The sequence below is a fragment of the Protomyctophum parallelum genome (genome assembly GCF_964188405.1).
Source record: "Protomyctophum parallelum genome assembly, chromosome: 8".
NCBI classification, from domain to species: domain Eukaryota; kingdom Metazoa; phylum Chordata; class Actinopteri; order Myctophiformes; family Myctophidae; genus Protomyctophum; species Protomyctophum parallelum.
This window is the reverse complement of record NC_139703.1, coordinates 45788130-45811189: the sequence shown is the minus strand read 5'-3', so window position 1 is coordinate 45811189 and position 23060 is coordinate 45788130. Positions and strand designations below refer to the sequence as shown.

The 23060-nt window shown below is 43.1% G+C and overlaps 1 protein-coding gene across 1 annotated transcript in view; it reads right to left on the bottom strand.

The window, feature by feature from the left end:
• Positions 1-23060, bottom strand: part of cntn3b (contactin 3b) — a 66005-nt gene that overhangs the window by 10832 nt on the left and 32113 nt on the right. Inside the window, exons 4-14 of the mRNA XM_083770896.1 lie at positions 21734-21909; positions 17272-17370; positions 13253-13456; positions 11537-11639; positions 10992-11176; positions 10501-10637; positions 9709-9838; positions 6702-6852; positions 5408-5535; positions 4363-4538; positions 1287-1404 (exon numbers count right to left, since the gene is read on the bottom strand). Of these exons, the coding sequence (XP_083627022.1) occupies positions 1287-1404; positions 4363-4538; positions 5408-5535; positions 6702-6852; positions 9709-9838; positions 10501-10637; positions 10992-11176; positions 11537-11639; positions 13253-13456; positions 17272-17370; positions 21734-21909 (1607 nt within the window). The remainder of the gene's footprint in view (positions 1-1286; positions 1405-4362; positions 4539-5407; positions 5536-6701; positions 6853-9708; positions 9839-10500; positions 10638-10991; positions 11177-11536; positions 11640-13252; positions 13457-17271; positions 17371-21733; positions 21910-23060) is intronic.

Here is a 23060-nt window from a genome sequence, read left to right as displayed (position 1 = left end):
CCTGTATCCCTACAACACATGCAGCATCTTCGCAGCTCGTCTCGTGATGTAAAGTACATGCAGATCATTTCAACACCTAGAAATGAAGCTCCACCAGCCCACAAGCAGACAATATATTTCATGGGCTAGCAAATAACCTCTGCTGCTTTCACGTGAAACAGAGTATTGTGTGACAATGATGTATGCAGTCTTTCAATTTGAAATCAATATGGTCCTGCTAATTATTTGTAATGTGAGCATTGCATGTTCTTTGAGAATGTCAATCAAATATTTCGCATTCTCCAACAAAATGTTTAAAGAAGCTTAAATGCTATATAGTAGCAAGCACTCATATGAACTCATACTTTTCTTTACAGGGGGCGTATTCCCTGCCACCACACCACTAGCCAATTATGTGTAAAGTGTACCTCACTCTTTCCGTACTATGAGTTTTCATAACTGTGTATTAAAGTAATGAGTACACGTTTACATTTTATTTGTTGTTTTTTCTCATGGTTCTCACAATACTATACTGTAGAAGCATGACCATTTTAACCCATTCTGACAGGGCACCCAATTTGGTGTTAGCATCATGTTATGCTTTAGCTATTGAAAAATAGCAGATCTACAAGCTCATAGCGCGCCACCGAGTGGCGCGCTACGAGCTTGTAGGTCTGCTATTTTTGAAAAATCAAAGAACGACTTTTTTTTTTTTTGAATCTGATCTCAGGTCAGATTGGGTTAATCAGACCAGTGTGTGTCCAGTGGAAACCTCGTATGAATCTGATCTCAGGTCAGAATGGGTTAAGTTTGTGTCATCATTGAAGGACACACAATGAACATTGTGCAAATGAGAACATAAGACTTTATTAATATAGCTAGTTGAGGTTCATGTCAGAAGAAACTATAATCTCAAGAAATATAAAACAAACAATTTGCACATAACTGAATATAAACATGGAATGTGAACCCCTGAAATAACCAAGCAAAGGGAGTGCAATCTCTGAATGATTAAAGAACAACTGTGTTCTCTGTGAAAACTATCATGTGAGTGTAGTATAACATTCTGACTCCAATCTTCACTATCACTACTATCATTTAGCTGCTCATAACAGACTCCATATTGGCTTGTGCTTGTGTTTGTTTCATGTACTCATGCCTAGGGGTTGCTAACCAAGACATGATTTCCCATGCTTTTTTCTGAATAATGTTTTTACTAACAATTCATCCCCCCTTATGCCACCTGAAATGATCTCCCACTAATGTCAACATAGCTGTGTGAAACCACAGTCATTTTGTACTCTTACCTTTGACAACCAAGATGGCAGAGGTAGACAGGCTCTCCACGTCTGTTTCGATAACGCAGACATACTTCCCTCCGTGGTTCAGCTGGATGTTCCGAATCATCAGATCCCCCGATATGCTCTAGCAGGCCGAGACATCATTGATAAAACAAGGTCAGTGCAGCTAATGGAACTGCACCATTAGCCATGCAATACTGTTTTATTGTGATCCTTCTCAGTGCGCTGTAGTTTCCGCTTGTGACTGTGTATATTTCATTCTGTGGTTTGTGCTTTATCAGGCTGTCCCCAGGCCGCCCATTTATGTGTCACACAAAAAGCAAACAGGAATGGCTGATGTACTCTGAACAAACAGTGCTATTGGCTGTCCTTCAGGCACAACCCCACAACAACTACTAACACATGTATGCGCGCACGCACGCACGCACGCACTGTCGCACACACGCACAAGACACACAAAACAAACAAACTCATGTTAATTGGCAAGGCGATCCTAATTATTCTGTAATTACATGAGCCCGGCGGAGATGTGGATATAACTCCCATGCAGCGTAAAAAGCAAATATTATACTTTAATGAAAAATAATATTAAGAAAAAACAACTATGTACTAGGTCTAGGATAACATGGGGAAAAAACCTTTTCATTTTGAGCCACTTCATGACGGACCGACCGGAACTTCAGAATGACATTGCGTATGGGGTTGTAGAGGCTAATATAAGACATTAATAATGCACATGCTCTGCAGTTGCTACCATCCTCCTGCAGAGCCTTTTTACTGTATCATTTTCACCCGTTATGGGTATCTAATTCCCAAAAGTCACCTCTTAAAGTGGCCTGTCGCCAAGTCTGTCAGCATCTGAGATGAATTGTGTTAGATCAGAGAGGATTCACCTGGGGCCTTGCCCGGCGAGACACACTGCAGCCATTGCAGATTTCATCACCTCATCGGACACTGACCACAGATCGACTCTGTGGCAATCGGGCATGAACACCCAGGGATCGTCACCTCTCTGAGGAACTGACAAAGCAGAGCAGTGCCGAACAGCACTTAAATTTGGCTGAGGGGTAAAAGTTGACTCTCTCTCTTTTTCTTTCACGTCCCCTTTCCTCTTCCTGTAATCGTGTGTCTTTTAGTTTGACAACCCATGTGCTCAGGTCATCCTGTCTGTCTCACTCCCTGCATCAGCCACCAGCTGGCCAAGTGGAGAGCTAACGGATAAGGCGCCCCCGCCTTGGCAGGCAGGAAGTCATGAGGCAGATTTGCTTTAATTATGTTAATTCATTCATCAGAAGCTGTTGAGCAAAGGGCTGGTAATCCCTCTGGGCAGGGGAAACAGGATCTGGGAAAACTATATCTCATTATATCCACATTCAATGTCATTTGGCAATAGGCATTTGCACATCCATGCAGCTACATACAGTACGAACATAGCATGACCACAGCATGTTCAGTGATAATGATGACAATAACAAATTGATATACTGTATGGCTGGCAGACATATATGATTTATCACATTGGCAAGACCTCGATTGATGATTAATTTGGTACTACTGTATAAGATCTCTGTTAAAAACAACCCAAACTATTTCTAAAATCTAAATGGGATTGGTATTTAAGATAGCCAAGGGACAGTGCCCTCAATAGCCTCTACCTGACTAAAATTCTCATTCTACTACTGTGCCACCAAAATGTAAAATGCCCTGACACCATCGATTAAATTATGTCAAGGAGACTACAAGGTGGAGGTAAATGCAAATTCCCATAGAAAGGAGGTGTCATTCACTGTTGCCAGGACTTTTTAAAGTATTCAATCAAAATACCACATAACACATTACAAAATAATCTGGGGGTTCATAAATACTGTTAGCCTGGTTAATAAACCAGACTAATATCGCACGGACCACGGGATATTAGTCTGGGGAGGCTCAGCTTGGATTTCATTTCCAGGGGGGGCGGGTTGAAACATTTTCTCTTTGACGCAATTGGTCAGAGCTACTGTCAGTCAAAGGTCTCAAGCATTGAAAGTCACTGTACCAAAGCCCGCCCATATTGCATACCGTGTCCCGATTGGCCGCCCATTTCTCTGGTGTAGGAAATGGGCGTACAATTGAGCCTCTCCAGACCGTAATCCGCCGGCAGGCAATTTATTTTTGCCAACGGCTGATTCGGTCTGGTTTATTAACCAGGCTAAAATACTGTAGGTGTGCAAATTTAATTGCAGCAGAGGTACAGTACATGTCACCCACAAATTAATAACGTGACCTATGGGTGTCTATTTATGTGGGTTTGGTACAGACATAGAGTTTGACCCGATGAATTGCCTTGGCTCGAAACGTTGTCATTAAATTACATTGGAGCAGATGAGTGTGCATGTTTATACCTTTTCTCCATGATAGGAAAATATGCTCACTAGGCTTTGGAAGTGAAGAAATGTCTAGCGACTTTATTGATGACACACAATGAAATGGTATTTCCCCAAGAGATTCTCAGAAGTATAACGTGTGGTGGTTCACATACTGTAATGATATTCTATAATCTACTACTATTCTGATTTTGAAATGTGTAAAAGGAAAATGGTACGGTATGAACAACTACAATCGAGGAATGGAAATGGAAGTGTGTGATCTTTAGCTCCGTCCAAGCAAAGAAACCTAGTCATGATTATAATCTACAAGAGGAGGCCAGATTCCTTTCCTGGAGTTTTGTAATGCGGAACCTTTTGTCCTTGCCTTCGTTCTCAATTCCTTGTTTTAAAATGCAGGCGATTCTCTTCTGGCCATCGATACTTCGAGCATATGAAAATCACCAGTAGTAATTCTAATTGGACGGTTAATTGGTCTGTCATTCCAAGATGTTCAAGCACAACATTCTGCTACAATATAATATATTAATTTATGTAAAAAGTTCTTGACTGGACAAGTCCTGGCATAACTTTTTCATTGGAGGGCAATTGAGTGCCTATTAAGCCCTCAACAGGGCAGTGGAGCATACCCTCGTCTCACACGTCACAAAGTAGTACGTCCCAGTTAATAGCAGAATAGCTGGAGAGCTTAGTTTATAGTGCTGGAGATGACTCACCCCGCCTACTCGCTCAAAATGATCCCCGTCCCTCTGGAAGTCGATGAGCTGGCCGTTGAACGCCCAGGAAAAAGACACATCCAGGGCCGGATCGCAGGCAATCTGGCAGGGCAGCACTGTGCTCTCGCCAACAATAATCTCCATGTTAGTGGGCCTCAGGGTGATTCGGGTGGGCTCTGGCCAGACAACAGATGACAGTGTTTGCATGATAATGTCGTTGCATTGGGAACCCTTAACACCACACTAACAATGACCACAAACAATATGCTACCACCGCACTGCACTCCTATTCAGGGCTAAATTATAACCAAACGTTATTACAGCAGCTATCGGGTGTTTGCTCTGCTTATCCTAATTTTTTCATTACACCCGTAGATGTCTAGCCCATTCGTTAGCAACATTTAACAACATATTTGGGTGCAGTCATATATTTGCATGGTCAATTGGGGGGAAATAGGATTCAAATAGGATTATGGAGGCGGAAACACATTCCCACTGGTGACTGTCTGCGGCAGTGATTTGGAAGCAGTGAAGTATGTTAGCCTCATCCAAGAAAGGTCACCTTAATTAAATTCAATCACATTAAAGGGTTTGACTGTCTGGAAAGAAAAAAGAAAAGCCAATGAGAAAAATAAGAGAGGTGGCTATGGACATAATAGATTCCAGTAGAGGAATACTTTAGCTCTCTGCAGTCATAAATGATGATGACCTTTGACTAATTTAAGCATAATGGGCTACTATATTAAATATATAATTTTTCACTTTGATTACAATACAATACAATGCACAGATAATAGAGACAGACCTCTTAAAACAAACTAAAGAAAATTACAAAATCTATGGTTGACCTTTACCATCAAAAGAACGAGACACAATAATAGCTCGTTCACATTGTGGAGTATTTTGGGGGTGTTAATTCATCCATGTGTTAATCCGAGAGTGGACAAATGTAACGAAATGGACAGGTACTGTAAGAGTTAATTTGGTTAAATTTGTACACTCTTGGAGTCAGTATATTACTGTGTAGGATATTATACATGCTCACCAGTGATAAGCAGCCTTCCACTTGTGCTTGCTGTCCCAAACTGATTCTTGGCGATGCACGTATAGCTGGCTGCATCCCGTCTGGTGACATTGGCGATCTTCAGCGTGCCATTGGGAAGCAGTGTAATCCTAAGGGATGGAGAGCAGCTATTCACAGCTTTGACTATAAGGCAGACTAAAGGTTTACTTTTTGAATGTTTTGCCCGTGATGTTCAGGTGATGCTCTATTTGTGCAGCTGACCCCATAATGTGAGAATACTTTTCTATTGACAGACAGAAAGAGTGTTACAGACACAGAGCAGAGTTTTGAAACGTAATCAATTCATATAAAGAAATTCTAAAGACGATCTCGGCGATTAACCCATTCTGACCGGGCACCCATTTTGGTGTTGGCATCATGTTATGCTTTAGCTATTGAAAAATAGCAGATCTACAAGCTCATATCGCGCCACCGAGTGGCGCGATACGAGCTTGTAGATCTGCTATTTTTGAAAAATCGAAGAGCGACTGACATTTCTAGAATCTGATCTCAGGTCAGAATGGGTTAATCAGACCAGTGTGTGTCCATGTGGAAACCTCGTATGAATCTGATCTCAGGTCAGGATGGGAGCAAAAGACGATCTAGACTAGAGCGGCAGTGGGTGAACTAATAGAGCTAATTCAGGCCATGCCAACAGGCAGCAGAAGGCGTCATTCTAAAATCTCCTCAGCAGATAGAGATGCTTCCATTTTTATTGCTCACATTGTTGCCATTTGGTGTCTGTGCTGAGATGTTTCACAGTAAAATCTGTTCATTCAAGTTACAATCAAGTATTCATTTAACTCTGAGTGTGAAAAATGGACCAGCAGATTTTACTGTGTAGATTGCTCTTGTCTCCACCCCGTTGGGATGATGCAGTATCTAGTCATAAACTGTGTGTGATTTTTTTTTACCCCCCCCCCCCTCTTTCTTTGATGCTGAGCCAAAATGTGAAATACAAGAGTTCAATTCATAAAGAAGGGTACATAACTCTTGTTTAAGTTTATTTATGAACATTATTTAAGGAGCTTTAAACAAGCGTTGTGTACCCTCTCCCAGTATCTCCATTCATTGCACCAAACCTTTTGCATGTGAGGATGCGAGCTGTAGCAATGTTGTAGGGAAATTATTCATTTCTCCTGTGGCCATCTTATTCTCGTCATTAGCTTTTTCTTCCATGCAGCCGCACAAATACCAAAAATTCCATTCAGACAAGTCCACCCACAGGGAACGTGAATGAAGGCTGTGAATATTCAGCCGCTCCCTTCATTCCTACCTCTCAGTTTTCTGCAGGATCTCATTGCCTCTCTTCCACAGGCTAATTGCTGGGGGTGAGGCCTGGGGCTTGCACTCAAGAGTGACTTCGCTGCCTGAGCGAGCTTTCAGCAGGGCCCTTAACGGACTCTTGGAGAAACTGGGAGGTGAAGCTGTTTTGTGTGTGTGTGTGTGTGTGTGTGTGTGCGTGCATGCGTGCGTGCGTGCGCGCACGTGTGCGTGTGCGTGTGCGTGTGCGTGTGTGAGGGAAGGAAGAGAGAAACATGAGGATGAGAAAACACAGGCAACTTGTACCTCTGCAGTGTGCTGCACTCAGATTGAAGCCTGAGTTATACTTACAGATGTGCCATTCCAACACTTCAGGCTTTCCTGTACTTTTCCTGCATTTTTACTGGAGGTTTTCCCAAGGATCTTTTCACTATGCTATCTTTTGTTACTGAAAAGTGTCACCTTTCGATTGACAATGTTCTGACAATTTACTGACAATCCACTGTCTCGCCAATGGCATGACGTGTGAAGTTCTCAAATGGCACATCTGTATACCGTGTTGTTTTCACATTTCACTGCCAGCAGTATAGTGGACATTTTTTGTGAAATACAGTACCGTGAGAGAATCACAGCAGCGCACAGCTGTCTTTAATATGATTTCATAAGTGACCGTTTAAAATCGATTAAGTTGACATTTCAAGATATGTCTTCTTGGACATGAGATTTCAGGCTAGAAACATCACTGCCAACTACACGGATTAACAAGCCTGTATGAGCCTTAGTTGGGTAATATCTGATACTTCCGTGACCGCGGAGAGAAAAGGTCTGTTTCTCAGTGGATTTATCATCTACTGTATGAAAATTTAAAAACAAATTGAGCCCCCATGCCCCTCACAAAAATGCGGGCAAAATTTGTGAGAGCCCCACATCCATATGGCCACCATTAACAACCTGTTAAGGCACAATAAGGCAACATTTTCTAAATTTCATGTTTTAGTTTTGCACAAAAAACACTCCTTGGGCTAAAAACGCCCAGAGCCGTCAGCAGACTCAGCACAAATGTGATGAGGTCATCACATTTGGGCACATTTGGGCAAGTGGCTATTGCCTTATTGTGCCAGATTGTTTATGGTGGCCTTATGGATTTGGGGCTCTCACGAATTTTGCCCGCATTTTTGCGAGGGGCATGGGGGCTTAATTTGGGTTTTTTTAACCTTCATAGATGATCAATTCACTGAGAAACAGACCTTTGCTCTTTGCGGTCACGGAAGTATCAGATATTACCCAACTACCTGCAGATGGAAGTCTTGTGTGCTTACAGTATTGTATTATTCCGCTACAATGAGACTTGAGACTTGTTTGCAGTGAGAAAATGGTCGCATACCAGGACTTTTACTGCTAAGGTCGGCATGTGAAAATGGTCTCTCTCATTGCCATTCCAGGAAGTTATGCAAATGTTTGGCCGTTAATATACTGGCACTATAGAGCACTGAAGTCTGACGTCACTTTCAGTAGAGGGCGTCTGTCCCCAGGTTCATGTATTTGTTTAGTTGCATTGAAATCCCCATTGAGGCGATTTGAGATCGCCTCATATAACAACTGTGTTTGAAAAATAAACATGTCACCCCGGCCGCTTCACTCATATGGATATGAAGAATCAACTGACTGAGAGAAAACGCTAATGTTACTTAGCTGAATTAGTTACATTTTCGCTAGAAGCAGACTGTATCATATATGAGTGACTGACTGTTGCAAACGATACAGAGACACCTCCCTGACAATAACGCCGAGACAGCTTGTTTATTTTTGGACCACAACGCTTATAGTAGACGATATTAAGATCACCCCATGTTATTCTCCATAGAGAAATCACTTCCGCGAACCAGGGGAATCGTCGGGATGAGCGAGTTACGTCAGGACTTCGGTGCTCTATAGTCAGTGGTGAAAGTGAGCTGGAGCTGTCGGAGCTGCCAACCCTGTAAGACCTGACCCGGCCCCCGGAGCGGACCGGAGCTATCAAAATACTATATTAAATAACCTGCCACTGTGCCCATGCACAAACGCATGTCCAAGAAGAAAACATAATCTACTAACGTCAGAATCGGTCAGATTAACAGTTACACACACTCACACACTCACACGCTCGCTCGCACGCACGCACGCACGCACGCACGCACGCACGCACGCACGCACGCACGCACGCACGCACGCACGCACGCACGCACGCACGCACGCACGCACGCACGCACGCACACACACACACACTGTGAATGATCCGTTATTATGATCAACCACCGCACGGACCGGAGAGAGAAGTGACATATTTCTATTCCCTCTATAGTGAAAACACTGCTTTAGTTGCATGCAGCTGCCGGTCACCTCGAACTAACAGTTCTACAAGCTTGCGATACATCATACTGTATTGTGACATGTTACAAGCTCGTAGATCTGCTAATTTTGTCTCTCCCCTGCTGTGCTCAGTGAGTGCACCTTGGGTACCTCAGCCAAAATGCCTGGTGGGATGAAGGCACTGATGCACGTCTCTCTCCGTGAAGACACGAGCACCCCCATCCCCCGCCACAGACCACCTCAGACCGACCCAGACTCTGATCAGTGTCTACATCAGGCTTTGTCTGTCATCATCACATTTTGTCAGCCATCATCTGAGCACTCCCAGTGTCATCAAATATCAGGTACGAATTTAATTTCTCATCGAGCCAGTCACATAGAACTCATCAAAGCTCTGCAAATAAATCGATACGCCATTTACATGAGAATGCCCTTGCAATGCCACAAAGCAATGCATTTGGAGCATCCAAATCAATATGACGAAACGATTGGTAGTAAAATGAGACACTCCATCAGATTCATATTTTCTCTGCCGGAGACCATAGTGACATCGAATGAGTGTGCCAACTGATTGCTGTGGAGAGCAATAACCAGATGGTGGTTTTATCTAAGGAAATGATCAAACACTGAGACAGATAGCAGTATAAGAGCAGAAAGGAAGGCAATCTTACCTAACACTATTAGTTCAGCACTGGAATAAATAATGCCGTGTTTGTTTTCAGCCACACACTGATACATCCCGGCGTCTGACAGGTTTAACGCTGCTATCGAGAGGGCCCCGTTTTCGATTTGTGTCCGGCCCTGCAGGGGATAAAAAAGAGGCACATCTGCATTCCCGATGCTAGTCTATTATGTTGGAATACATGAAGTCTATTACTTTTACACCATGAATGGGATGAGGAGAGTGGGAAAGGAGAAATAGACATTGCAGTCTCTGGTTGTGTTCACATTTGTAAGAGGAGACGGGGGAGGGTAGGAGGTGCGGGGGGACTGCTGACCTGCAGTTTAGATGCAAAAGGAGGGGGAGCAATGTTGACAATAGCAGTTGTAGCACATTAATAAGTCATTTATTTCCCATGGCTATCCAGTTGGAAAAGCCACGAGGACAGGTCTGCTGATGTCTTAGAGTAAATTGTAACCCCATCAGCTTTTCAGGGTGCCTGATCGCAGCACACCCTTGCATGGGGATGCTCATTGGATCTGACAGTGGGAGTGGTTTCTCAGATCACATTCATCACAATAGGCAGATGTGGAGACCTGCCACAACATGTGGACCGCCACTCAATGGACTTACATGCTCATCCCCTAACCTCATAATCTTGTCCATGTCAGTGTATAAATATTTTGCTCAGTAAGATGTTAAGAATGAATGCTAATTGCAATGCAATGGCAGCTGGCTGTAACCTGCATGCCGCCGGACAGCCCATTTTCATCTACATTTTGCTATAACCGGTGTTCCATACCTCTGCCATTAGATTCTCTCCATTCTTCAACCAGTTATAGGACGGTTTAGGCTTTCCATTGGCTTTACACTCCCAGAAAAGGTTGTCTTCAATTGACAAAGCTGTGTCAGCTATTGTTTGGAGCCAGTGAGGTTTTGCTGTGAATAAACAAAGATTGCATTACAGAGACAGTTACATCTTAAGTCTGGGGAATAACGATTATTATATAGCCTAGCTAACAAGGCACCAGGCTTCCAATAAATCACAAAACGTCCAACTGAGCAATTGTTTTATCAGCATAACAAGAAACAGGACTTGGTAAACAGTAATATCAATGGTGTTCTCAACAGGGAATTTAGTAGAAGAGTTGCTAAGAAATAGATTGAATGCACTGCATATTATTAATAAGGCAGTACAAAAGAAAGATGAGTCTCTACAGTCCAAAAAACAACAACATATTGAGTCTTGAGCTTCTGGATTGTTTCTTGTGCAATTTCCAATCATCCACTTACCATGGAAGGAGATGCGACCCCGCGCAGCATTTTTGCCTCGACTGTTCTCTGCCACACATTCATAGGTCCCTGCATCTTCTTGCTGAAAATTGGGAATTTCAAGGACGGCGTTTGAGTTCTTCATTTTTACTTTACTGGGGAAAGGGACCCCACTGGTTCTTCTCCAGCTTATTTCTGGAACAGGGCTGAAATGCAGAAATGAAAACTTAAATGACAACCGAAATGCAATTAAACACGCTCTACAGAGCAAAGGGCCATTTATATTATTATTGTACCCATGTCCGTGGTATACACATATCCGTGGTTCTTTTCCATTTTACTATGGTAATTCAAAGTTATTTGAATTTCCACAACCACACGTTGTTATACTGCAGTCCTAGCTCTTCATCAACAGATTGATGATACTTCAATTAGAAATGCGTGTTCACACATTGCATAAGTAACACCTTCCCGATCTCAACGTGACTTGCTGGGTGTTACCACAGGCACAAAATTGTGCATGACACCTACAGTAGAGCTGTGTACACACAGTCATGCTGACTTACTTTCCCAATGCAAAGCACTCCAGTTTCACCACGGATCCCTTAGCAGCTGGAACAGAGTCAGGGAAATGAACCTCTATTTTGGGTTCATATTCTCCCATTACTCCTACAAAAGAGAGATAATTGACGGTGAGCATTTCTTTTTCTTTTTTGCATGGATGATTAATGGCACACATTCCTCAGCCTGGATTAAAGACAAAAGGACACGACAAGGGACTAGCAAACACAAAGGTCTTTGTGTGTGTAACAAAGGTGACCACTGAAATGATGGTAAAAGGGGAGAACATTGGAGGTGGTTTGTGAAAGAATCTGAAAGCACACCTGGGGAAAGCATGGTTGAGATTTATCACCTGTGTGACACTGTAAAACCTTTCCCATGAATTCCATATTGAAGAGAGACAGCAGTAGGGTTTATCCTTTAATACCCTTACTAGATGCAAGAACTTAAACGTTAGTTGCCAACCATTTTCCAACACATCTTTTTAAATAATTACCAGAGCCATTGTTTGTGATTCACACCTTCAGGTAATCAAATAATAAAAAACCTCAACACACTGTCTTTATACTTGCTCAATAAAGAAAACACAATTGAGCCAAGGGAAAGCAGCTAGTGTGCGGGTGCTTTTTTTTATTATTATTTGATCTGTATGCATATACAGTATACTCCACCAACGCACTTGTCTCATAGACTCTATTCAGGTGTGCAAAAGACTTTGGATAAACTTTCAGGTCATAAAACTTCCTAACAATTAGCTACTCCCAGTACTCCGACTGATACTTATCCTTATGTCACTGTTAATAATTTAATTTGTAAATCAATGTACAGTATACTCTAGTCACTGGTCTAGTAACCTCGGAAACCCAGACGTTTTTATTTCCAGAGAGAGAAAAAAAAAAGTCTGGGTCTGAGACCACTTCAATTCGGCATAGAGTAGCGCAAACGTCGATCACTCTCTGCTGATTTCTGATCGTCTGCACCTTTGTTAAATTGACGCACACACGTACACACACACACACACTACTCCTCTCTCTCTCTGTCGCTCCAACTAATTAGTCTCATGTCGCACAGCTGCGTTTAGATTCTCCCGGCGGATCCTGCCGGGAGCTGCCTATGCCATAGAAAGCATAGGTGGACCCCAGGCTACCGGTCTAGTGACTATTTTCGTTTCTTACTTGTCTTTCTTTTTTTCTTTAATACATTTAGAGTAGCCAATTACAATTTTTGTGTTTCCACTGCTATTGTACCCGATACTGGCTCAGCTCCCAGTGAGGAGCCCCCACCGGGAGGAGCTAGCACCTCCAGCCTACTCCTCCCGTTCAACACACCCCTCTGACGGGTGCTGCCCCAGCCGGTAGGAGTTGCTAGTGCAGCAAAAAACGATCAGCCTCCCTGCCTGGCTTCCCTCCACCTGAACACAGCCAATTGTGTTGACGCTCGGCCAAGCTGGATGGACCCCAGTGTATTTTTTAACCACTAGACTACATGGTGGTGGACAGGAACTTTACCCCTGTGCCATCCGAGATAAAATGCAATTGTATGTGCCAAACCAATATCAATATTGTTGATGGATATATCGACATGGAAGGCTTTGGCAGTCATTTTTGGCAAATACCTGTATGCTAATGAATTAGTAGATGCCTGGCCACTGGTATGGTCCTTTAAGCCTAATGTACAACAAGGCTCCATTTGGAAAGGGAATGTGTTTAAAGTTATTTTACCATCACTTCGGAGGACCAGTGGTGTGGGAAAGCTGAGGACCCTCTCTCTGGTAACAGTGTTGTTGACCACACAGGTGTAGTTTCCCACGTCTGAAGTCTCCACCTTGGCGATGTACAGGCTGCCCGTCTCCTGGGAGACGAACCGGCGACTGTCTTGTTGGACAAAGTAGGGGTATTCATTGAAGAGCCAGGCAAAGGTCAGCTCTAGAATGGAGAACAACACAAATTAATTTAAAGCAGTGAGAGGCCGCACTCAATTCTGAACAGTCAACGCACACACGCACTCACGCATGCACTATGGGCTCAAAATGATGCCAATATTATTTTGTATTTGTAAAAAAAATGTTTCCTCTTGTAAAACATAACTTGTGTTTGTAACTTAGGTTTGAACTTGCGAACATAAAAAAAAAAATTACAATTAGTACAAATAGTTTTTACAGATGCTTTGCTCAAGTGCAAGTTGGTTCTACAACTGCTCAGATTTTTGGCAGTGATTTTTGTGCCAAAAAAGGCCTTTTCCAGCAGTCGCATCAGGGCCCGTAGCCTGGCAGCCGCTCCTACTGTGGTAGTAAACTCTCTCTCACTCTCACTCTCTCTCTGGCTCTCTTTCCCACAAACAGATGCTGTTAAGTTAGGTGTGGGAGGGGGTTGAGTCAGAGTCGAGACAAAGACCAAGTTGAGACCGAGACCAGAATATCTTTCATTTATGTTTTTCATTTGATGGTACAGAAAACACTGCGAGGTACAGAAAACACTGCAAGAGCAGGCAGGTGTGTGACGCGTCAGCTTCACTCTGTTACTTAACAAGATAGCTGTCTATAAGCACCTTATAACGTTAGTGTGAATGGGCTCCTCATAATATGGGTATAAAACATGTATTTCATTGCACTGTAGTGACTAGAGTGGACGTGGTGGAGAAAGAGTCCCGATCGAGTCCCTTGGTCAGAGACCGAGTCAAGACCAAGTAGTCATTATGTGCGAGATCAAGAAAGGGCCAAGTAAATGAAAATGTGGACTCGAGACCGGACTCGAGATGAGTCAAGGACTCGAGTACTACAACACCAACAAGCTCAGTGGAACAGCACATTATAACGAACCTTAACTTATAGTTATAAAGTATCTTTGTTATTGTCATGATTATAAACATTATAAACAAGTGTTATGAAGCATTATAGGTGATTATAAAGGTGGTTATAATACATTATAGACCCGACCTTAATATAAAGTCTTACCAAAATGGTTTTGAAAAGAGATGGATGGATGGATGGATGGATGGATGGATGTGGGAGGGAGGGATATGGGTATGTAGATGTGTGGGAGTGGCATCCCTCAGTCCTGACTCATTCATCCCATGTTCGGCCAGCAAGTTCAACTAAACAGAGAGAGCCCTGTCACATTGCATGAGGGCGGCACCTTGAGAAGAGTGTGCAGCACAGATATGCAGAAGCGAGGAAGTGCACTCTGAAGAGACAGCATTTTGGAGGTGAGGGTTTGGTAGTCACAAGGTGTATGCAATGACTGTCAATCATATCCAGACCCTGAGGGAGTGAGCCTCGATGGAAGGGACCAGGTCTCTGTACTAGGCATGGCAATGGAGACACTAACTTGTTCTGATTGAATACAAATGAGCAGGGGATCTGTGACTGAGGAATGATAGCGTTTGCCAAGTAAGTACAAGGGCAGAGTGGAGACGCTGTACAACAACTTCTCCCACTGTTGGACACGCTTTCGTGCAACAGAGCAAAGTTACTTGTGACACTCGGCTATGACAAAGAAAAAGCTTTGTAATGAGCTCTTGAGAGTAAATTAATGTTTATGATGGATCACAAAAGTAACGCAATCCCTTTAGATTGTAGACAATGTCTACTTTGTCTAAAGGTCCTTGCAGACTAGTGCCGTTTCTTGGAAAAACTGTGAAGGCTTCAGAACCAGTGAATGCTAGAATGCCTTGTATAAATTGACTACAAAGGGTTAGTGAAGTTCAAGGTTATGTACAACATTCATGCTTCAAAAATGCAACAGAGAGCGAGGGCAAGCTAGAGGGTGACTCACAGGAAGAGCAAAGAGAGAAAGAGACAGAGTGTTCAGCAGTAATTTAGTTCTGACAGCAAACTAAGCATACGCTTGTGTCAGAGAGGAAAGCTGAGGTGCTCTGGTCCATTAGTGTATATCATTGGTCATGTGTAACACACACAACAATATGAGTTGTAGTCTTCTTAAGCATTTAAACCAGGGGTACTCAACTGGCGGACCGCGGTCCACGACCGGACCGCGGACCACCTCTCTGCGGACCCTAGGCAAAAAAAAAAAAAAAAAAAAAAATTGCATCAGGTCAGGCCAGCAAAAAAGAAATCTCTCCTAAGCTCAGGCCAGGCCAGCCACAGTCAATTTCAATTCAATTCAGGCAGTGTTGCTGCAGCACAACTACATTGTGTGTCTTATGTTAATGGGGGGAAGAAGTTAATAATATAAATAACATCAGATGGTACATTTCTCATGTGAAATTGCTGCAAAGGCCCCCAAAATGTCCCACAAGGGCCCCCAAAATTCTGGCGTGCGCGCAGTGTGGCCTGCCAGGGCGTATAACTCCCGGCCTGATTTGGAGTTCCACTCCGGGCCTGCACTCTGCACCCCATTATTGGTTGGGTGGAAGGGGATCTGATTTGTATAAGCTTGGCTTGACCATACTAAACGGGCATAGAGCCCCGCTCTCCGATGGACGCCGCGCATGGGACCGGACCTCAGTCTTATTCAAAAGAATATTTGTGGACCTTCATCATTTCTAGTTGAGGACCCCTGATTTAAACCCAATAGAGCGTCGCAGTCCCGCCCCCTCGAGAGACCCGGAAAAGAAATCGCCGTTAATTTTCTCATAGTATTTATTTAAAGACGGTTACGCCACGGACAAAGCCAACTCGGATCGTGACAAATCATGACAATGAACACAATATTTTGGGCCGATCAAATCATTAGAAAGAAGAAAATAAAGGCAGGAGACAACACTATTTGTTTTGTTTTTCTTCTTATAAATTATTTGATCGGCCCAAAACATTGTGTTCATTGTCATGATTTCTCACGATCCGAGTTGGCTTTGTCCGCGGCGTAACCGTCTATAAAAAAATACTTAAAGAATATCCGATAGGAGAAATGCATTGCATTTCATTTCCTGGGCCACTGGTCGTTCTGAAAGGGGGAGGGACTGCGACGCTCTATAGTTGTTTGGGGGGAATACGTATTTGACTTTGTCTTCGACTATAACGACATGCCCAAAATATAGACAACTGGCTGAAAGTGGTTAAGAGAATTCAATGAGCTACTCCAGTCTGCAAGCTATTGGACAACGACTAGCTCAGCAGCAGACCATATCAATTTTCCACTTCCTTACTAGCGAAGCAGAAAGAATACACCCTCAGACAACACAGTCTCCCTCTACCTGTATAGGCATCCCTTCCAAGATGTGTGTTTTCAAAGTAGATCACTAGTGAGCTCCATTTATAAGATGTGACCACACATTGACCACATCGGTCTGTCGTTCTGTCAGCCAATTGGTCTCTCTGTCTGTCCAAAATGTTCAAGCTAAAGCCAAGAGCTGGTCACACCTTATTCTGGATTATGTGCTCATTATTTCTTTGGTCCATTATGTTTGACAAGTATCTTGTCAGCTCATACCTCACTGTCTCTATTATATAGACTGCAAAATGGAGAACTGATAAACTTTGTGAAATGTAGACCTTTATTGATCCCATAGGGGTATTTCAGTTTCAGCTTCACCAGCTCCAACCCTCATTAAAGTAAGTCTCACACAACAGCCACAAAAAAGGTGGTAGCTGGGGAGGAATTCATAGAAAATAGTTTTTGAGGCCAGTATCACTACGCCAGCAGCAGCACAAAACAAACACACACACACACACACACACACACACACACACACACACACACACACACACACACACACACACACACACACACACACACACACACACACAGTAGCAGCTATTTGACTGCTGTAATAAACATACCTCCAGAATGCATAGGTGGACCGCATAACAAAACAACTCCTTGGCCTTCACGCACGTTGACAGCACTCCTCACTGTTTGGGATTTGAAGTCGTCGATATCTGAACAGAGTAGAGTAGGAGTAGAGTTTAGGACGTACAGTAGAGGAAGAATAGAGAAATAGTCTAGAGGAGTAAATTAGAGGAGTATAGTACAATCGAGGAGTATTTTAGGGGACAAACAGAACCATATTATGCTCAGCTGCTGTCATAGACCTACAGTATAACCTGCTGATAACACTCAATTAAATTTAAAACATGATAAAGAAATTCATAGTGACTTAAAAGGTCAATAAATGTATAGGTTGTACACTGACTACATCTACAGGAATGTCATTATTAAAGCTCCCATCAAACATTTATTAGTGACTTATAGTCACACTACCAGTAAGACGCCTGAGGACGAGAATGCATTATAACAGTACTTATACTGCAAAATAAACTACAAACTATGGGAATTATAATACAACTATAATCCTGGCCAAAAGAAAAAGTGATGCAGTGCAGGAATTATGAAACTGTATTATAAATAGAATCCTAGTTACGATGCCACGCAATGGGCAGAAGGAAATTTGCGGGATTTGACAGCCTCCACTTCATGTTTCGGCTAAACATACTTAGAAACCACCACAATATTAAACCATAAACTCCAGCAGAGTTTCTAGTGTCTCCATCTCTCTCTGGAAGAGGTTGCCCCTGTGGCCACACTGAGGCACTCCAACACAAACACTCTGACACAAATCAACAGCACGCCGTTTGTCCAAAACACACACACAATAACTCTTCTCCCACTGACGTCATGTATTCATTTGTCTTTGTTATTATTATTGTTGTGATTAGTGTTATTATTAGCATTATTGTTGTTATTATTATGATTATTATTATTATTGTTGTACACACACACACACACACACACACACACACACACACACACACACACACACACACACACACACACACACACACACACACACACACACGCACACACACATGCACAAACACGCGTAAGTTGAAGTTACGTGTAATTGTGTGGCAAGAGGCGTAGTCAGAAGTAACGTTTTAGTGAGTTGTGAAACTGCTGTGAAGAAGGGTGTCATGTGCGAGGGGGACACCGAGACACAATGCAATGTGAGTGTCCGTGTGGCTGACGCTTGTTTCTCCCGATAAAGCTGCGTTCAGACCGGAATACATATATTCGCCTCAGTTCGTCCCATTTGTATTATAATGTATTATAGTTATGTTAACACATTGTAGACATGGGCTTCATAGAAAATGTTATAAAATAAGTAGCCTATAATATAGAGTTGAATGATCTTGTTTTTGCTTAACCGGTCGATTCTGACCTTTTCTTTAAACATTTGCAATAGGTCTCTATTGCTAGTCTGTTTACAGTACCTGTTATGGGCTGGTAACATCAGAAGGTGATGTGAACTTGTCAAACATCTTTTATGATGAACAGCAATTTACGAGCAATTTATGATCAAATCTGTTCGGCTCATGTTTGAGAAACGAGGCCCAAACAACAATTGACACTTTGTGGCGCCAGGAGCAATGAGCATTATTAAATGTGGTTTAATCTCACACTTAAAAGCATTAGCCTCTCTGTCAATACTCTCAACACAATTTATCCCTGGAAAATGAATGGCTGGCAGACAAAAACCCAAACCTGGGAGGGTAAATCATCCTCACACCCCCTAGCTTCATGAGTGATGGAGGTGAGACACTACAGCCGGCAATGCGTTCTGTCTACACCGGGCAGTTAACCGCCTGGAGTCACCCTCCAAAAAACAAACAAGAGAAAGTCATTGTGACCGATAAGAGAAATTAGGAGACAGTGAGAGAGTGAGAGAGTGAGAGCGAGAAAGAGAGAGTGAGAGCGAGACAGAGAGAAGGACAGCGAGAGAGAGAAGATTATGGAGAGAAGTGGGACAGTGTGTGAGGCAAGATTAATGAGTGGCTCTCTGACCGTGGCGGAAATCAAACACAGCCAAGTCACGACAGGACAGAGAGTAGGCCACAGGAGGAGTAGACACCCCGCCTTGCACAATGTGGGGCGGATGAAAGCCTGATGTATACTGTGTAGTAAGGCTGTGTCGTGGACCACAAAAATAGCTGATATATAAAATTCACAAAAAATGTGTCTGTGAGCTTACAGATCTGCAATTTCCGCGACGTGGTCATATGGCGGAGCATAAGTTAGGCAGAATAATAACTGATTTTCACGTGATTCAAGCTCAAAGTGTTAGCATGAAAATAAGTTATCAATGCCGAGTGACACTGTCGTGCGACAAAGTATAAATTACGTTTGAGGCTGCAGCCCGGTGAGACTGATTGAAGAAGGCATATCTACACAGCAGTTGATCACTGTAATGACGTTCATCATTGGAAACAGTGGGTGGCTAATAAAAGAGCTGGTAATAATCACTCTGGAAATAATAAGCAGCGGATGATTTATTTACCCAAGAACCCGAAAAATAAAGTGAAACAATGGAGAGTTTTGATGCAGTGGGTCTAGATCAGGGGTGTCAAACTGGTGATCCGCGGGCCGCATGCGGCCCCCGACGTCGTCTTATGCGGCCCGCCTGCCTCAAAAAATAATAATATCTAAAATATAAAATATAGGTTCTCCAATCTCCAGTTTTTTGAAGATTTTTTGAGTGGTGCAACCACTCCCTTACGGAGCTACAGTATGTGTGTGGCTGGCTGGGTCTGAGCACTATGTGTGTGGCTTGCTGGCTGGCTGGGTCTGAGCACTATGTGTGTGGCTGGCTGGATGGCTGGGTCTGAGCACTATGTGTGTGGCTTGCTGGCTGGGTCTGAGCATACATAGATAGATAGATATTATAGCAGTGACTGACTGAGACATCGAGCATGCGTGCGCAACTGGTTGTGGCCCCCATCAAGTGACCTTTTGACCAATGCGGCCCTCGCCCCAAGTTGAGTTCGACACCCCTGGTCTAGATGCTGTACAAAACAAACTCCCCTTTCTCTGCTCTGAAAACAGACTCAAACTGCCCGAGGGCAACCTAAGCTGCAGCAATACATTTCTTAGCTGAATCCATCTAGCACAGAAAACGGCTGGCCTAGGGGGATATAGTCCATCGGCCACTGAATGTGGCTAAAGGTGATTGTCTGGGCCCACGGTTCTGACATAAACACTTTTCCTGGCTGTCAGATCCAATACATACCATTACTCAAGTGTCTTTGAGCTAGACTGAGGATCTTTGGACCAGTCCAAGATTTTGCCCTGTTGAATGCTCTTGACGGCTGCGGCATGAGAAATTGTGAATACCAGGGAATTCATTTTCACATTTAATTTGCAGGTTCGTAATTAACACTTAATTTAACCATTTAAACCCTATGAGTTTCACTGACCAGGGTCTCCCAGAGTCCACTCCGTTTTCCTCAACACCAAATCTCTTTGCCGAAAACATACAAGCTCTATGTACAAGCTATTTTGGCCATAGGGAATAGGGAAGCTAGAGTTGTGTGTCATTAAAAACTTCATAAGGTATTATTACATTAGATACAATTATGTTTTACCAAAAATAGAAACTGCCATGAAACTACAACTTAAATTCTGGAGGCAGGAAAAGACAGATGAGGCCTTCCTGTATTACGGCAGTAGCTCCATTACAAGGAGGCAAAAAGAAAATATCCATCTATGGCTGTTGCAAACACGCTGATGTTCTACAACTCGCTCTCTGTACATGCAGCCTCTGTACATTCACCCAGTCCACCGCACAAGTGATATTCATTACTGAGTCATAGGGATAATGTACAGAGCATCTCCTGAGAGGAAGTGAAAGGCTCTCTGTCCCTGGGTCATGATCAATAGCCAGCAGGCTTGATCAGGAGAGGAGGGAGGTGCCTCGAGTCATCGCTGTCTGCTGTCAAAAGTATAGTCCTGCTTTGCAGCATCGCATTCCCATCCGTTCCTTTGGACAAAAGGCCTGGCATTCAAGGAGACTGCCACTGCCACTGTCTCATCAGTGCACACAAAATTGTCTGTCTCTATGACAAAGTTACGGACACTTCTTGAGCATTTGAGTTGGTCTTCATTCCAAGTCCGGATGGCAACGGCTAGCGTATCGCTTGGCCGAATGAGTCAATGTGGTCTCGGCATAGATGCTGTCAAAGCTGGAACTGCTAATGAGAATCAATGGAGTTCAGAGGCAGTCCGAGGCTGCCTCGCCCTCTGTGTTTGTTGCATCTGACATTTCATTCGATTACCATTTCCCCGTCAGAAATCTATTCCCAGGCATGCCAAATGAGCAATTGGAATGCTAAATGAGACCGAAACCATGTTACATGCATGAAGAGTGGCCACAGTGAAGTGGCACACTCACTAAAACATGTTCACACTCTGTGATATGCAAAAAATGTTAATGATATAAATTATGTTATGAGTTGCACAGACACTTACATGCAAATTGGAGGCTGGCTCTTCGGCTAAGGATGGACCCCAACACGTTGAAGGCAGTGCACTGGTATATCCCTGTGTCTTGGTCCCTGTCCAGACTGCTAATGATCAGGTTGCCCCCAGACATGTGACGCCGGTAGTCATTCCCCAGATCAATGACTGTTCCGTTTAGCGACCATCTGGGAGGACGCAAACACAATCAGTACCCTGCAGGTCCCTGGAGAAGCACACGCACAAACATTATCAAAGGGATCGATTTGATTGGTCCATCCATGTCATTCAGAGAACACAACGGGCAGTAATAAGTTACTGCTGGAATCTACAGTATCTTATTCAGCTACTGTCTAAGAGAGAAATCAAAGCAAAATGTATTGAATACATACAGTTGAGTTATTAATAGAGAATTATTCAACCTTCTACAGAGTAAAATCGGCATGTTCATTTTGAATTCACCACTTCAACCTTTTTTCCCTCGATCTAATCCAAATGTCATTCTACAGATCTACAAGTTCACAACAAATCCCCAGCTTATAGATCTGCTATTTTTGCCGAATGGTCACTTATTATGGCATGCCCAGATTCCCAGAATAAGGACACTAGGATTCAAGTCATTAAATTAACACTGTAGACTTTACTTTGCATCTTTCTTGTTTCTTTCTTGATACACACTCATCATTCCACCATAGGGTGACTCAACAGAGGTGGTCTGGAAGTCATCCCCAAGGTCAAGCAATGCTTGTTTCACATTTTGTTGTAATCACCTTCCCGAGAGTTACTTATTATTATTATTACCCTTATTATTATTATTATTATTATTATTATTATTATTATCTCCACCATGCCGAAGGCATGGGGACTGGGAGAAAGTATTATTTTGCACTCAGTCAGTCAGTCTGTGTGTCCGTCCGTCCGTCTGTGACCAGCTAATCTCTGGCACCATTAGCTTGATCGCAGCCATTCTCTGTCTGCACACCCTGAATGCCAGAGCTGAACCTCTGCCCCAAAGTTCACATTGGCCTGTTATAGCGCCACCAGGAGGCCGCTTTGTGCAAAACAAATATTTTGACAGTACACATACAGATTTTGTCCAAACATCATGCAAATTGGTACACAGTCTCTCTAGAGCCATTCAACGAAACGGGTCTTTCAGATTTTTATGATTGGCTAAGATTGGCTTCCAAAGTTCGCAGGAGTGCTCCGTTTCAAACAAAATGCTGCAAATCATGAACACATCGTGTGATTTCCGTGAAATTTTGCACGCACATTCCCACTAGGCCAAGAAATGCCACTTGAAAACTTTCAACTATAACTATAACTATAACTATAACGC